The sequence below is a fragment of the Hemitrygon akajei genome, chromosome 12 (assembly GCF_048418815.1).
Source record: "Hemitrygon akajei chromosome 12, sHemAka1.3, whole genome shotgun sequence".
In the NCBI taxonomy this organism is placed as follows: domain Eukaryota; kingdom Metazoa; phylum Chordata; class Chondrichthyes; order Myliobatiformes; family Dasyatidae; genus Hemitrygon; species Hemitrygon akajei.
Genome location: NC_133135.1, coordinates 100,013,403 through 100,027,266, shown reverse-complemented (window position 1 = coordinate 100,027,266; position 13,864 = coordinate 100,013,403). Strand labels below are relative to the sequence as shown.

At 46.4% G+C, this 13,864-nt stretch overlaps 1 protein-coding gene and 1 pseudogene across 1 annotated transcript in view; one reads left to right on the top strand and one right to left on the bottom strand.

Annotated features, from left to right (window-relative positions):
* Positions 1-4,373: 4,373 nt before the first annotated feature.
* The window catches only part of ercc2 (excision repair cross-complementation group 2), an 88,484-nt gene continuing 78,993 nt past the window's right edge, over positions 4,374-13,864 (top strand). Inside the window, exons 1-2 of the mRNA XM_073063758.1 lie at positions 4,374-4,399; positions 13,404-13,503. Of these exons, the coding sequence (XP_072919859.1) occupies positions 4,395-4,399; positions 13,404-13,503 (105 nt within the window). The 5' untranslated portion in view covers positions 4,374-4,394. The remainder of the gene's footprint in view (positions 4,400-13,403; positions 13,504-13,864) is intronic.
* Positions 9,974-13,326, bottom strand: LOC140737419 (multidrug resistance-associated protein 1 pseudogene; annotated as a pseudogene).

Here is a 13,864-nt window from a genome sequence, read left to right as displayed (position 1 = left end):
TGGTCGGGAAGTCTGATGGTCAGTGGGCAGAGTCTGGGGTCTGGGGGTCGGTGAGCAGGGTCTGGAGTCTGGGGTCAGTGGGCAGGGTCTGGAGTGGGGGTCGGTGGGCAGGGTCTGGAGTGGGGGTCGGTGGGCAGTGTCTGGAGTCTGGGGGTCGGTGAGCAGGGTCTGGAGTCTGGGGTCAGTGGGCAGGGTCTGGAGTGGGGGTCAGTGGTTAGGGTCTGGAGTCTGGGGTCAGTGGGCAGGGTCTGGAGTCTGGGGGTCGGTGGGCAGGGTCTGGAGTCTGGGGGTCAGTGGGCAGGGTCTGGGGTCAGTGGGCAGTGTCTGGAGTCTGGGGGTCAGTGGGCAGGGTCTGGAGTCTGGGGTCAGTGGGCAGGGTCTGGAGTCTGGGGGTCGGTGGGCAGGGTCTGGAGTCTGGGGGTCAGTGGGCAGTGTCTGGAGTCTGGGGGTCAGTGGGCAGGGTCTGGGGACAGTGGGCAGGGTCTGGAGTCTGGGGGTCGGTGAGCAGGGTCTGGAGTCTGGGGTCAGTGGGCAGGGTCTGGAGTGGGGGTCAGTGGTTAGGGTCTGGAGTCTGGGGGTCGGTGGGCAGGGTCTGGAGTCTGGGGGTCAGTGGGCAGGGTCTGGGGTCAGTGGGCAGTGTCTGGAGTCTGGGGGTCAGTGGGCAGGGTCTGGAGTCTGGGGTCAGTGGGCAGGGTCTGGAGTCTGGGGGTCGGTGGGCAGGGTCTGGAGTCTGGGGGTCAGTGGGCAGTGTCTGGAGTCTGGGGGTCAGTGGGCAGGGTCTGGGGTCAGTGGGCAGGGTCTGGAGTCTGGGGTCAGTGGGTGTTAATAATGGGCTGGACCAGTTCTGAGATTGTGTGGTTTGGGGCTGGTGCTCAGTCTGGAGTTGACCCACCAGTCCCAGTCCACCATTGAGCACATCTACATGAAACACTGTCTTAGCAAAGCAGCATCCATCATCAGGGATCCCCTCCACCCAGGCCACGCTCTCTTCTCGCTGCTGCCATTAGGTAGGAGGTACTAGAGCCTCAGGACTCAGACCACCAGGTTCAAGAACAGCTATTACCCCTCAACCATCAGGCTTGTGAACAAAAGGGGATAAACCCACTCATTCTATTTTTGGTGTTCCCACAACCGATGATCTCACTTTGAGGACACTTTATCTCATGTCCTCGTTATTAATTGCTATTTATTTATATTTTCATTTGCACAGTTTGTTGTCTTCTGCACTCTGGTTGATCTTTCATTGATCCTGTTATAGTTACTATTCCATAGATTGGTCGAATATGCTCACAAGAAAATGAATCTCAAGGTTGTATATGGTGACATATGGACTTTGATAATAACATTTACTTAGAACTTTAAATTTTCTGAAGCTGATTTGCCAGTTTTCTGTCATCATTAACGAGTCAGTGGATATCCTCCCAAAGCTGGAACTTCCTTCCTCAGTATAAATCTTGTTTATTATTGTCAATAAACATGTATTAATTACATACATGTCATTGATATATATTGTATATAAATACTATGAAAACTACTGGATTTAATACTGAACCTTGCAGATCCAACTGTCTTTACCATCAGCCACTGAGCCATTGATTTGCTGGTCTGCATTGGTTCCTGTGGGTTTAATTACCCTAATCAAAATGCTGCTTAGATCTCAGGAAAAGCATTGCCAAAATCCACACAGACCACATCAAATGCCTTGGCCTCCTTAAATCTCCTTGTTACCTCCTTGAAATATTTAATTGTTAGTTAATTAATTGCTTAGCAAATCCAGCACCTTTGGATGAACTGTGTCTTAGTGATATCAATATCTTTCCTAGAAATTTGGCTTCCACTGATGTCAGATTGCACCTTGATTGTCAGTGAGGGGGAGATATTATTCCCGATCCACACTGATTGTGGTCTCCCTTCGGTCCGAAACATTGACTCTTTATTCCTCTCCATTGATGCTGCCTGACTTCCTGAATCCTTCCAGCATTCTGTATGTGTTGCCGCTGATGAGGAAGTCAAGGATCCAATTGCAGAGGGAGGTACAGAGGCCCTCAAGTTTATTGATTAGTACCGAGTGGATGAGCCTCTCAAAGTTCATCCCTAGATCCCCATCGTGAAGATGGAAATGGGTAAGGCTGGCCAAGAGGACTCTGGTGACGCTTTAAAGGCCAATCCCCTATTCAGTGGATGCAGATGCACTGAACTCCAACCATGCCATCGACTTCAGAGGATGATGGAGACGGAAGGTCATCAATGGCCTATGCTCCACTGGGAGCTAAGGGCCCAAGTGGACTGAGGGGATGGTGGTGTTGAACGCTGAGCTGTAATACGTAGATATTGCTGGTGTCCAGGTGATCCATGGCTGAGTGGAAAGCCAATGAGATCACAAGCGTTGTCACCTGTTGTGGTGATAGGCAAATTAGGCAGGAGTTAATTCAAAATTCAAGGTAAATGTATTGTTAAACTACTGTATGTCACCATGTACAACCCCAAGATTCATATTTTTATGGATATACCTAGCAAATCCAAAGAATAATAACTACAACAGAGTTAATAAAAGATCAACCAGGGTGCAGAAGACTGTGCAAATGCAAATATAAATAAAAAAACAATAAATAATGAGAACATGGAGGTAACAAGAAAAAGAGTCCCTAAAGTGAGATCATTGGTTGTGGGATCATCTCAATGGATGGGCAAGTGAGTGTAGTTTATCCCCTTTTGTTCAAGAGCCTGATGGTTCTGAGGCTCTTGTGCCTTCTTCCTGATGGCAAATGGGAAAAGAGCATGAGCTGGGTGATGGGGATGATGGTTGCTGCTTTCCTATTACAGTGTTTCATGTAAATGTACTTAATGGTTGGGAGGGCTTTACCCGTGCTGTACTGGGCCGAGTCCGCTACTTTATGTAGGATTTATTGGTGTTTCCATTCTAAATGGCGACGCAGCCAGTCAATACATTCTCCGCTACACATCTATAGAAGTTTGTCAAAGTTTTTGATGACATGCCGAATCTCAGCAGACTCCTAAGGAAGTAGAGGCGCTATCGTGCTTTCTTTTACATGCTAGCTCCAGGACAGGTCCTCTGAAATAGGAACACCCAGGAATTTAAAGTTGCTAACCCTCTTCACTTCTGAGCATCCAATGATGACTGGTTCATGGACCACTGGTTTCCCTCTCCTGAAGCCTACAATCAGTTCCTTAATCTTGTTGACACTGGATGAGAGGTTATTATTATGACACCACTCAGCCAAATTTTCAATCTCCCTTCTGCATACAGATTCATTACCACCCTTGATTCAGCCCACACTATCCACGTACAACCTTTCAAAGCACTTCTTCACAGTAGATATGAGAGCTGAGAAGTACTGCACAAGTACAGCATTCCTTGAAATGTTCAACATAGGTGGTAAAGAAAGCAACGGACACAAGGTACTGGAGGAACCTAGCGGGACAGGCAGCACCTGTGGAGGGAAATACACAGTCGATGTTTCAGGCCGAGACCTTTCGTCAGTTGTCTCTGTTGGGAAGGAAGCGTTTGGCACATTTGCCCTCACTGAGTACAGGAGATGGGATATCAAGTCTAAGGTGAGACCACACCTGCACTGTTATGTGCAGCTCGGGTCACCCAGCTACAGGAAGGGTGGTGTTAATAGACAATAAGTGCAGAGGTAGGCCATTCGGCCCTTTGAGCTAGCACCACCATTTAATGTGATCATGGCTGATCATCCACAATCAGTACCCCGTTCCTGCCTACTCCCCATATCCCTTGACTCCGCTATCTTTAAGAGCTCTATCTAACTCTTTCTTGAAAGCATCCAGAGAATTGGCCTCCACTGCCTTCTGAGGCAGAGCATTCCATAGATCCACAACTCTCTGGGTGAAAAAAGTTTTTCCTGAACTCCATTCTAAATGACTAAGTTTGAGACGATGCAGAAAAGATGCATATGAATGTTGCCAGGACTGGAGGACCTGAGTTCAATGGAGAGGCTGGGGATGCTTTACATCAAGCTCTTTGGGCAGAGCAACCTGTTGCTATTACTCCAATATCCAGCCGACTGCTCTGCTCATTGGCTCCAGACTGACCCTAATTAATTACTCCTTACACCACCTGCCGGTGTAGCAACGCCAGGATCACTGTTGGTGGAGCTGAGCCGGGGGCTGCACTAATTGCACAGCACGATCCCACGCATCTCCCCGATGCTGCGATTTCAATCAGGCTCTCGACGGTCCATTAACGGTGCCTGGCTCCGTGTCGCGGCACTTGATTGCTACAGGCTGGAGAGTTAAGGCGGCTCGGATTGACGGACTGTTCGCTTAACCAATGCGATACGAGGTTTGTAGATGTCTGCCAATGATTGGTTTTTATGCCCTGCAGGGGCCGGTACAGTTGCAAAGCGGCGAGGATGAGGTGAGTGCGGAGTATTATGGGCTGTGGGCATTTGGGATCCCAAGTTATTCCGAAATCTTTCCAACCCCTCTCATTCCCTACTGCTCTACTCCTCGATACCTCAAATCCCTCCAATCCTCCTCGTTCCACTCTCACGTGACCCCAACTCATTCCCAATTCACCCTCATAGCCTCATCCCCTGAGACCCCAACCTATTCACAAATTCCTCCACACCCCTGAGACCTCCAATCCCCCTCATTTCCCTATTTCCCACACACCTGAGACCCCAACTCCCTCCAATCCCTCCTCCACCCCAACTCATTCCCAAATTCCTCCAATAACACACATTCCCCTCCATCCTCAACTATCCCACCTCCCCAAGACCCTAAGTCCCTCCACTCCATACTCCCGAAACCCCAACATTCCAAAATTCCCCTCATTCTACTCTTATCCCACATCTCGAGACCCCAACTCTTTCCCAATTCCCCCTCACAACCTCATCCCCGAGACCCCAACCTATTCCTCATTCCCCCCTCACACCCTCATTCCCCTCCATCCCACACCCGAGTCCCCAACTCATTCCAAAACCCCTCCAATACCTCCTCACCCTCTCATTCCTCTCCATCCCACACCCCTGAGATCCCAGATTCCTCCAATCCTCTCTCACACCCTAATTCCCCCACCATCCACTCTTCCTAACCTGAAACCCCCTCATCCTTATTCACACATAACCCACCATCTTGAACCCCAATGGGACAGGAGACTGAGATTTTACTTTTTAAAAAAATCTTTTGTCTGTGCTTTTTGTTTTTAATTTAATGAATTTTATGAACAGTCGCACAGAACACTTTAAATGTTTATAGTTCTCTGCATCTAAGATGCAACCTAGCCTGTGTGACATGCACCTGAAGCTTTGAGTGAACCGGTCAGCACTGCCTCCTTCCTCTCCAGCACCATCTAGGCATGAATGTCAGTTTGGAAGGTCGGCCGGTAGTTGAAATTTCTGATTGCATCTGTTAATGGTTGTCTTGGCCAGACCAAGAGTGAACAATTATGAGGCAGAGGTGCCTTGTTATGCAGCAGCAGTACATTGCAATACATAAACATTGGAGTACATTGCAATACATAATACATAGTACATTGAATATACAGTTGGCCCTCCTTATCCGCGAATTCAACCAATCGCGAAAACCCAGAAGTGCTCTTCCAGCACTTGTTGTTTGATCATGTACAGACTTTTTCCTTGTCATTATTCCCTAAACAATGCAGAATAACAACTATTTTACATAGCATTTACATTGTATTAGGTATTATAAGTAATCTAGAGATGATGTAAAGCATATGGGAGGATGTGTATAGGTTATCGTGGATCGGGATCGAAAAAAAATGTAAGTTCTCTTACTAAGTAAGTCGGAACAGGTACGTCCGGTATTATTGAACGTCAGTTAGTCAAACATTTGTCTTAGTGTATAGTATATATTTTACCTTTCTATGTATATAAACCTATGTTTCAGCGCAGGGCTCGGGAACCGTTCCTGAGTGCGAGCCAGTGACAGACTGCTTTCTAGCGCGCTCTCCATCCGTGGCGGGTTGATGTGGAGGATCAAAAACCCAAAACCCAATATTTAAGCCACTGCGTTGCTTAGTAATAATTGTAGCTTTCATCGGGGCAGGGCCTTCCTTACTTTATCCTTTAAAATTGTTCCGATCATTTTCCAATGACCGATGGCGTTTCACCTCTTTCCGATCGCTTTATTATTTCCACTTTATTTTCAATCGTGATCATGATTATTTTCGTGACCAGAAACACTGTGCATTCAGAGCTCTGGTGCGGGGTACCGCACTGAGACAGGTTAAATAAGGTCTGGGGTTCCACTGGGTCCTAAGATCCACCGCATTGAGACAAGTTGAATAAGGGACTGCAGCATCTGCGAATTTTGGTATCCGTGAGGGGTCCTGGAACCAATCCCTCGCGGATAAGGAGGGCCGACTGTATGTGTGTTTGTGTATATATTATAAAAATTTTGGTCTATATTGCAGACACCCAACAATCCCCTGATTTAATCCTAGCCTCATTACAAGACAATTAACCTACCAACCAGTATGTCTTTGGACTGTGGGAGGAAACCGGAGCACCCTGAGGAAACCCACATGATCACAGGGAGAATGTAGAAGCTCTTTACAGGCAGCGGCAGGAAATGAACCCGGGTCGCCTGTACTGTAAAGCGTTGTGTTAACCAAAATAGTTGAATAAGTAGTGCAAAAAGAGTAGCAAGGTAGTGTTCATGGGTACATTGTCCATTCGGAAATCTGATAGCAGAGGGAAAGAAGCTGTTCCTGCTTCCTTCCACAGTGGATGCCCAAGATCTGGAGGAGGGGGCTGAAGTGTAGGCAGCTCACCCTCATTTTCTGCTGCGGTTTAAGGGATTGCAACCATCACATTCCTTTGAAGAGGGTAAACCAGATTTATCCAGGCAGCATGTTTGTTAGTGAATCTCCTTTAAAGCCACTTTCTCTCTACTTCTCCACTGATGTTTGGCTTCACTGTAGATCAAAGCAATTCCTCACCTTGAGGTACAGTTGAAAGCCCTCCAGAGTGATGTGTCCCCCAGATCTGCACCTGAAAAGCTGAGCCAACAAGATGCTTGGTCCATTAGAACAGATCAGAGGTGTTTCATGTTCAGTGGCTCAATTTAAATATCAGAGAATGTATACAGTATACAACCCGAATTTCTTACTCTTCGCAGACATCCACAAAACAGAAGAAAACCCTGAAGAATGAATGACAGAAAAACATTGGAACTCCAAAGCCCCCTCTCTCCTTCCCCCAACGCACAAGCAGCAGCAGAGCATTAACTCCCCCCACTTGTTCCAGCAGAAAGCGTCAGCCACCCCACCGCACACCATACAAGCAATAGTAAAGCTCCCAGAGAGACCATGATCTAGAGTCCATCAGAAACTACAGTCTATAGCTGTGCCACTAACACTCTCCTTCCATAGCGGGAGGGGAGACCATCAACTTGCTGTTTCGATGTTACAGTCTACAGCTTTGCTTTTATTTCGAGTTTCTCCAACTCGAGACTCGGCAGCAAACTCTCACCATCGCAAGAGAGAGAAAGAGAGAGTGATTGCTCGAGTGCAGAGGCCATGCTGCCCCAAGGACCACCTGTTTCCCTGAACATCAGGGTTTCCTGCAGAAACCCCTCCACACATCTCCATTCTCTCAAGGACAGAGATGGATAAACTTGTGCAGAGTAGCAAAGGAATCAGAACCAGGTTTAATATCACCGATACATGTTTGTGAAACTTGTTAACAAAGGAGTAGGTTACCTGAATGTTCCAGCCTTGTCACCAACTCCTGTCCTGGGAATCCTGAGTTGTTCTCCTATGTTCATTGCTGGTCCTGTCTCATCCTTCCTATTTCTCTGAGGGTGACAAAAACAGACCTCTCAAACCATGCCAGTTCTGACCATTGGTCAAAGTCCAACAGAACCTTGTTGTCTCAACCCCAGTGGGGATAAAGGGAGGCTTAGTAAGATATCCAAGGGTATCACCACCTCAGTGTTACTGGACTCTTACATCGTCTCCAGCACACTGCTTCGAGCTCCTACTGTCCTCCAGGTAACCACAAATGAAGCCAACATGTCTACCTCTACCATGTTATGAGCACCTGAGGCTGTCCCAGTCAGCTCCACCACCCTGATTTTCTGAGCTTCTCCTGAATATTTTCCAACTAGATCTCCGTGATTCCCTTGGCCATTCGTCCCTCCCCTAATCTGCCCCTGGCACTTACCCCTGCAAGTGGCCTCAGTGCTATACCTGCCCATAGACTTCCTTCCTCACCTCCAATCAGGGCCCCAAATGGCCTTTCCAGATGAGGCAACACTTCACCAGTGAATCTGCTAGGGTTGTCCATTGTGCCTGGTGCCCCTGATGCGGCCACCTCTACATTGGTGAGACCTGTCGTAAATTGGGGGACTGCTTCATCGAGCCCCTATGCACCATCTGCTACAAACAGAACTTGCTGGTGGCCAAACATTTTAATACCAATTCCCATTCCTGTTGTGCCAAGATGAGGCCATACTCAAGGTGGAGGAGCAACACTTTATACTCGGTTTACATACCCTTAACGTGATGGCACAAAAATCAATTCCTTCTTCCGGTAAACAACTCGCCTCGCCTCCCCCCCTTCCTCTGTTCCCCACTCTGGCCTCTTACCTCTTCTTGCCTATCACCTCCCCCAGGACCCCTCTCCTTCCCTTTTTCCTATGGTCCATTCTCCTCCCTCATTAGATTCCTTCTTCTCCAGTTCCTGACCTTTCTCACCCACCTGGCTTCACCTAGCCTTCCAGCTAGCCTCCTTCGCACCCCCCCCCCCCCCACCTTTTTTATTCAGACAGCTTCCCCCCTTCCTTTCCAGTCCTGAAGAAAGATCTTGGCCTGAAATATCAACTCCTTAGATCTCTCCATAGATGCTGCCTGACCTGCTGAGTTCCTCTAGCATTTTGTGTGTGTTGCCCTGGGTATCCGAGGATCTTGGCTGTAGTGAACCAAGTTCTTTACCTACCCAGGTGTCGTGCTCCTGAAAGGCTTTGAAGAAGCCTTAAGCCAGGAAAAGATGTTTTCCCATGCCCTGACATTGTGTGGAAGATGGAGAGTTACCAGGTGGTCGATCAGTTCACGGGTTCAGGTTGGAAGCCTTCACCATTGGCAGCCTTGCCTCCTACCTTACCCAGGATGCTTAAATCAGTGACAGCTTGTTAGCTGTCCCACTACAGATAGTGTTAAATTTCACTGTGGGGAAGGGGGTTGCTTTGCATCATTACATGAGATAGACAGTCCCTGCCCAATGGTGAGGCCAATCTTGAAGCCCATACCTGTGGTCAATTCCTTTCCAGCATCTCAGGAACCTGTCCAATTTCACAGAGTGATTGATGCTTTTTTTTATATACTTAAGGGCAAAGAGGCTAAGAGACCATTGTCTAGAAACTGCTGAGTCCTCAGTTTTGTCCAGATCTGGGCTTGGAGGAGGTCATGGATTGAATTTCCAGTGACATTCCGCCCACGATCCAAAGGCGTACCTGTAGACAGGCCAATTTTTCTGTGATTTGGCTAGAGTTAAATTGGGGGTTTGCTGGGCCATGTGACTCGAAGGACTAGAAGGGCCTGCTCCAGGCTGAATCTCAATGAGTAAATAAAAATGCCCTCATTTACTAAAGTCTCTTGACATCTTCAAGCTTGCAAGAGTATACTGAGTATATCCAATCTACTTTCATGTCACTACTCCATCTGAGGTCCAGACAACAAGGCAGTCAGTGCCCAGGACTGTGTCCCCTGACGGTATCTCTCTCTGTTCTCTCCTGCATCAACTGTATGAAGGGTCATAGAGTCATAGAAAAGTACAGCACAGTAACATTTCAGCCCATCTAGTCCGCGACAAACCTTTAAACTGCCTGCTCCTATTGACCTGCATTGGGACCATACCCCTACCGTCCATGTACAGTACCTATCCACTTGTGCTGGCAACTCATTCCACACTCCTCTGGGTGAAGAAGTTTACCCTCATGTTCCCCTTAAACTTTTAACCTTTTACCCTTAACCCATGGCCTGGTGATAAGAGGAGAAGATGTGTTAGAGGACCTTCTCAATTGAGTGGAGTGCATGATCCCCATCCTCACCTGTACTGGAGGGGAATGACGTGCACGGGATATTTAATAAAATAACTCTTGGGTGTTTTTAACGTTTCTCTCACTGCGGGTTCATAGCGCAACTTCTTGCTTTGATATTGTTAAATTAAGAGAGGACAGAACGAGAAAGTCGTGTCTTCTATTGCCACATCGTTCTGATAGAGCACAAGCTCCAGAGAAGATGGACTAACAGGGAATCCAAAAGCCGTCTCCTGGTAATAATAGTAACAACATTCACGAGGGTGTTGCTGGGACTTGAGGCCGTTATCAGAATCAGGTTTAATATCACCGGCGTACGTTGTGAATTTTGTTAACTTCGTGGCAATAGTACAATGCAATACATGATATTAGAGAGAAAAAAAATGTTAATAGTTAAATTAAAGAAGTAGTTCAAAAATAGAAATAACGAAGTAGTGTGGTAGTGTTCATGGGTTCAATGTTCATTCAGAAATCTGATATTAGAGGGCAAGAAGCTGTCCCTGAATCAATGAGAGTGTGCCTTCAGGCTTCTGTACCTTCTTCCTGATTGTTGCAATGAGAAGAGGGCATGACCTGGGTGATGAGGATTCCTTAATGATGGATGCTGCCTTTTTGAAGATGTTCTGGATGCTACGGAGGCTGGTGCCCATAATGGAGCTGACTGAGATTACAACTCTCTGCAGCTTATTTTGATCCTGTTTGGTAATCCCTTCCCCTACACTAGACAGTGATGCAGCCAGTTAGAATGCTCTCCACAGCACATCGGTAGAAATTTGTGAGAAACTTATAGGGAAAGGTTGAATACATAGGTTATTCCCTGGAGTGTACGAAAATGAGAGGAGATTTGATTGAGGTATACAAAATTACGAGGGTTAAAGCAAACAGGCTTTTTCCACTGAGGTACTGATGTTGGGTGAGACTAGATCTAGGGATGTAGGTTTAGGATAAAGGGTAAACTATTTAAGAGGAATCTGAAGGGAAACATTTTCACTCTGAGGGTGGTGTGAATGTGGAATGAGCTGTAGTGGATGCAGTCTTAATTGTAACACTTAAAAGAAGTTTGGATATGTACACGTAAGAATGGGGTATGGAGGGCTAGATGAGCCGAATGGCTTGGTTTCTGTGCTGTAGTGCTCTATGATTCCATAACAACCTTAACCGTTAGCAGTAACCTTGCAGTGTTGGATAAGTTGTTTCTTGTCACCTGTGAAATTCATTGCCCTGAGAGAGGCTTTCCTCACTTTCCAAAATAAAATGAAAACTGATCCTTTCCTCACTTCCTCACTCCCTCATTTCAGTGAGCAGAAGAAAAGGGGATGAGGAAAAGTGCAGTTATGAGAGAATGGAGCGTGGAAGCAAATAATCCTCTGATTATTCAGCTTTGACATTGAGTATAAGAAAACAATATTGGGTTCTGAGGTATTATCGTAATTTGAAGCTGAGATCGTGTAGGCCTATTTTTGTCATGTCAATTCCATCAATGTGTATTTGTCTTTGAGCTGGTTCAATTATTCGAAATAGGCCAAGTACAAAAGATGATTTCCCAGCTCCTGTCCTTCCTACTGTACCAATCTTTTTATCTCCATTTATAGATGGAGTAATGTCCTTCAAGGCCAAGTTGAGATCTGTCCTATACCATAATTTCTAAATTCTGTCTTTCTTTCGCAAGGCCAAGTTTGAGGCGGTTGACTTATTTTTATAACTCACTGTGTCTGTTTTATAAAGTAATTGAAAAGTGCTGCACTTCGGTCCATCTAGTCCATGCCAAAACTGCCTTGTCCCATTGACCTGCACCCAGATCATGGCCCTCCATACCCCCACCGTTTGTGTACCTATCCAAACTTCTCTTAATCGTTGAAATCCAGCTCACATGCATCACTTGCACTGACAGCTCATTCCACACTCCCATGACCTCTGACTGAAGAAGTTTACCCTCATGTTCCCCTTATCTCACCTTTCACCCTTAACCCGTCCCATCCAACCTCAGTGGAAAAAGCCTGCTTGCGTTTACCCTATCTATACCCCTCATAATTTTGTATACCTCTATCAAATCTCCTCTCAAACTCTAGATTCTAAGAAGTAAAGTCCTAACCTAATCAACCTTTCCCTATAACTCAGGTCGTCCAGACCTGACACCATCCTTGTAAATTTTCTCTGTACTCTTTCAACCTTATTTACATCTTTCCCTATTGGAGTTTCAAAATACTGCTGCTCTCTTTCCACCAGAACACTGTTAGTTTCTACTCACAAAGTAATATGTACCAGCCAGTTTCACATTGCTGTTATCTGTAAAGCATATGAAATGGACAGACCCTCAAGGCCTGAACTGACTAGTTCTGTAAGCCACAGCAAAGGAGGCGGAAAAAGGTACAACGCAATTGCCATAAATTCCTGCCTCACAGTCAGCTACCTCTTAGCAACAACACTAGGGTAATATGGTTTTTGGTTTACGTTTATCTTGGAGTCATTATGGTGTATAAAACGATCTTCTCCAAAAGCACAGATGATGGGTCTGGAGGACCTGGGTTATAAGGAAAAACTGAATAGGTTAGGACTTTATTTCTTAGAACGGAGAAGATTGAGGGGAGATTTGATAGAGGTATACAAATTTATGAGGGGTATAGATAAGGTAAATGCAAACAGGCTTTATCCACTGAGGTTGGGTGGGACTGCAACTAGAGGTCATGAGTTAAGGGTGCAAGGTTTATGGGGAACATGAAGGGAAACTTCTTCACTCAGAGGGTGGTGAGAGTGTGGAATGAGCTGCCAACGTGGGTGGTACACGGGAGTTTGATTTCAACATTTAAGAGAAATTTGGATGGGTAGGTGGACACATGGGATATGGAAAGCTATGGTCCTGGTGCAGGTCATTGGGAGTAGGCAATTTACATGGTTTTGGCATGGACTAGCTGGGCCAAAGGGCCTGTTTTTGTGCTGCACTTTTCTATGACTATGCAGAGTCTAGTTAAAATTTGTAAAGACAGAAGAAGATTGGCGAGCTGATTCCAACCTCTTCAGCTGATGGGAGGTAGCAACATAGTTTCTCTGCACATAAAAGAGAGAGGTCCCAGTGGAGGGATGATCAGTACAGCTAATGGCGTGGCTACAAAATCACCACACAAGCAGTGAAAACGTTAAAGAGCGATCCCAAGAACATTTTAATCATTGGTGCAGAGTCTGAGACACTGTATTCCAGCAACTATTGGGTGATAGGCTAGTACTCTGAGACTTTGTGGTGGACTGGAAGTGAGGGATTAGGTCTTTTGAGGGTTTGACTTTTCACAAGGCCCAGGGATGGTTTTCAGCAGCTGTCTGACAATTTTGTTGTGTTTTTTTTTTGCTCTGTTGTATTTGTTTAGGCTGAACATTGATGGGTTGTTGGTGTACTTCCCCTATGATTACATCTACCCTGAGCAATACTCCTACATGCTGGAGCTGAAGAGAATCCTCGATGCCAAGGTGAGGAGGTGGGTGGGTTGAGGGTTGGCGGGGTGGGGGGTGGGGGGGGGAATGAAGATAGTGCTAAAGAAGGTGAGATTTGAAGGGGAGTATTGAAGTGGTGGAGGAACTGTTAAACACACAGCCACCTCCTGCTTCTAGGGATCTATTTAACATGTGGTTTATAGGTTGGCTCTAGGAGGCTGTGACATTTGATTCCCTTAAGCCTATAATTCAGAAACCTGTTCCATTCGTCAACCTGATTGGAGTTCATATCTGCCTCACCCATTCACTCACTTCTGTTCAATCGTCCTTCAAACTCCATCTTGAAAAGCTATTTAATTCCGGGTAGGGAAGACTCCCAGATCTCCTTCACTCTCTG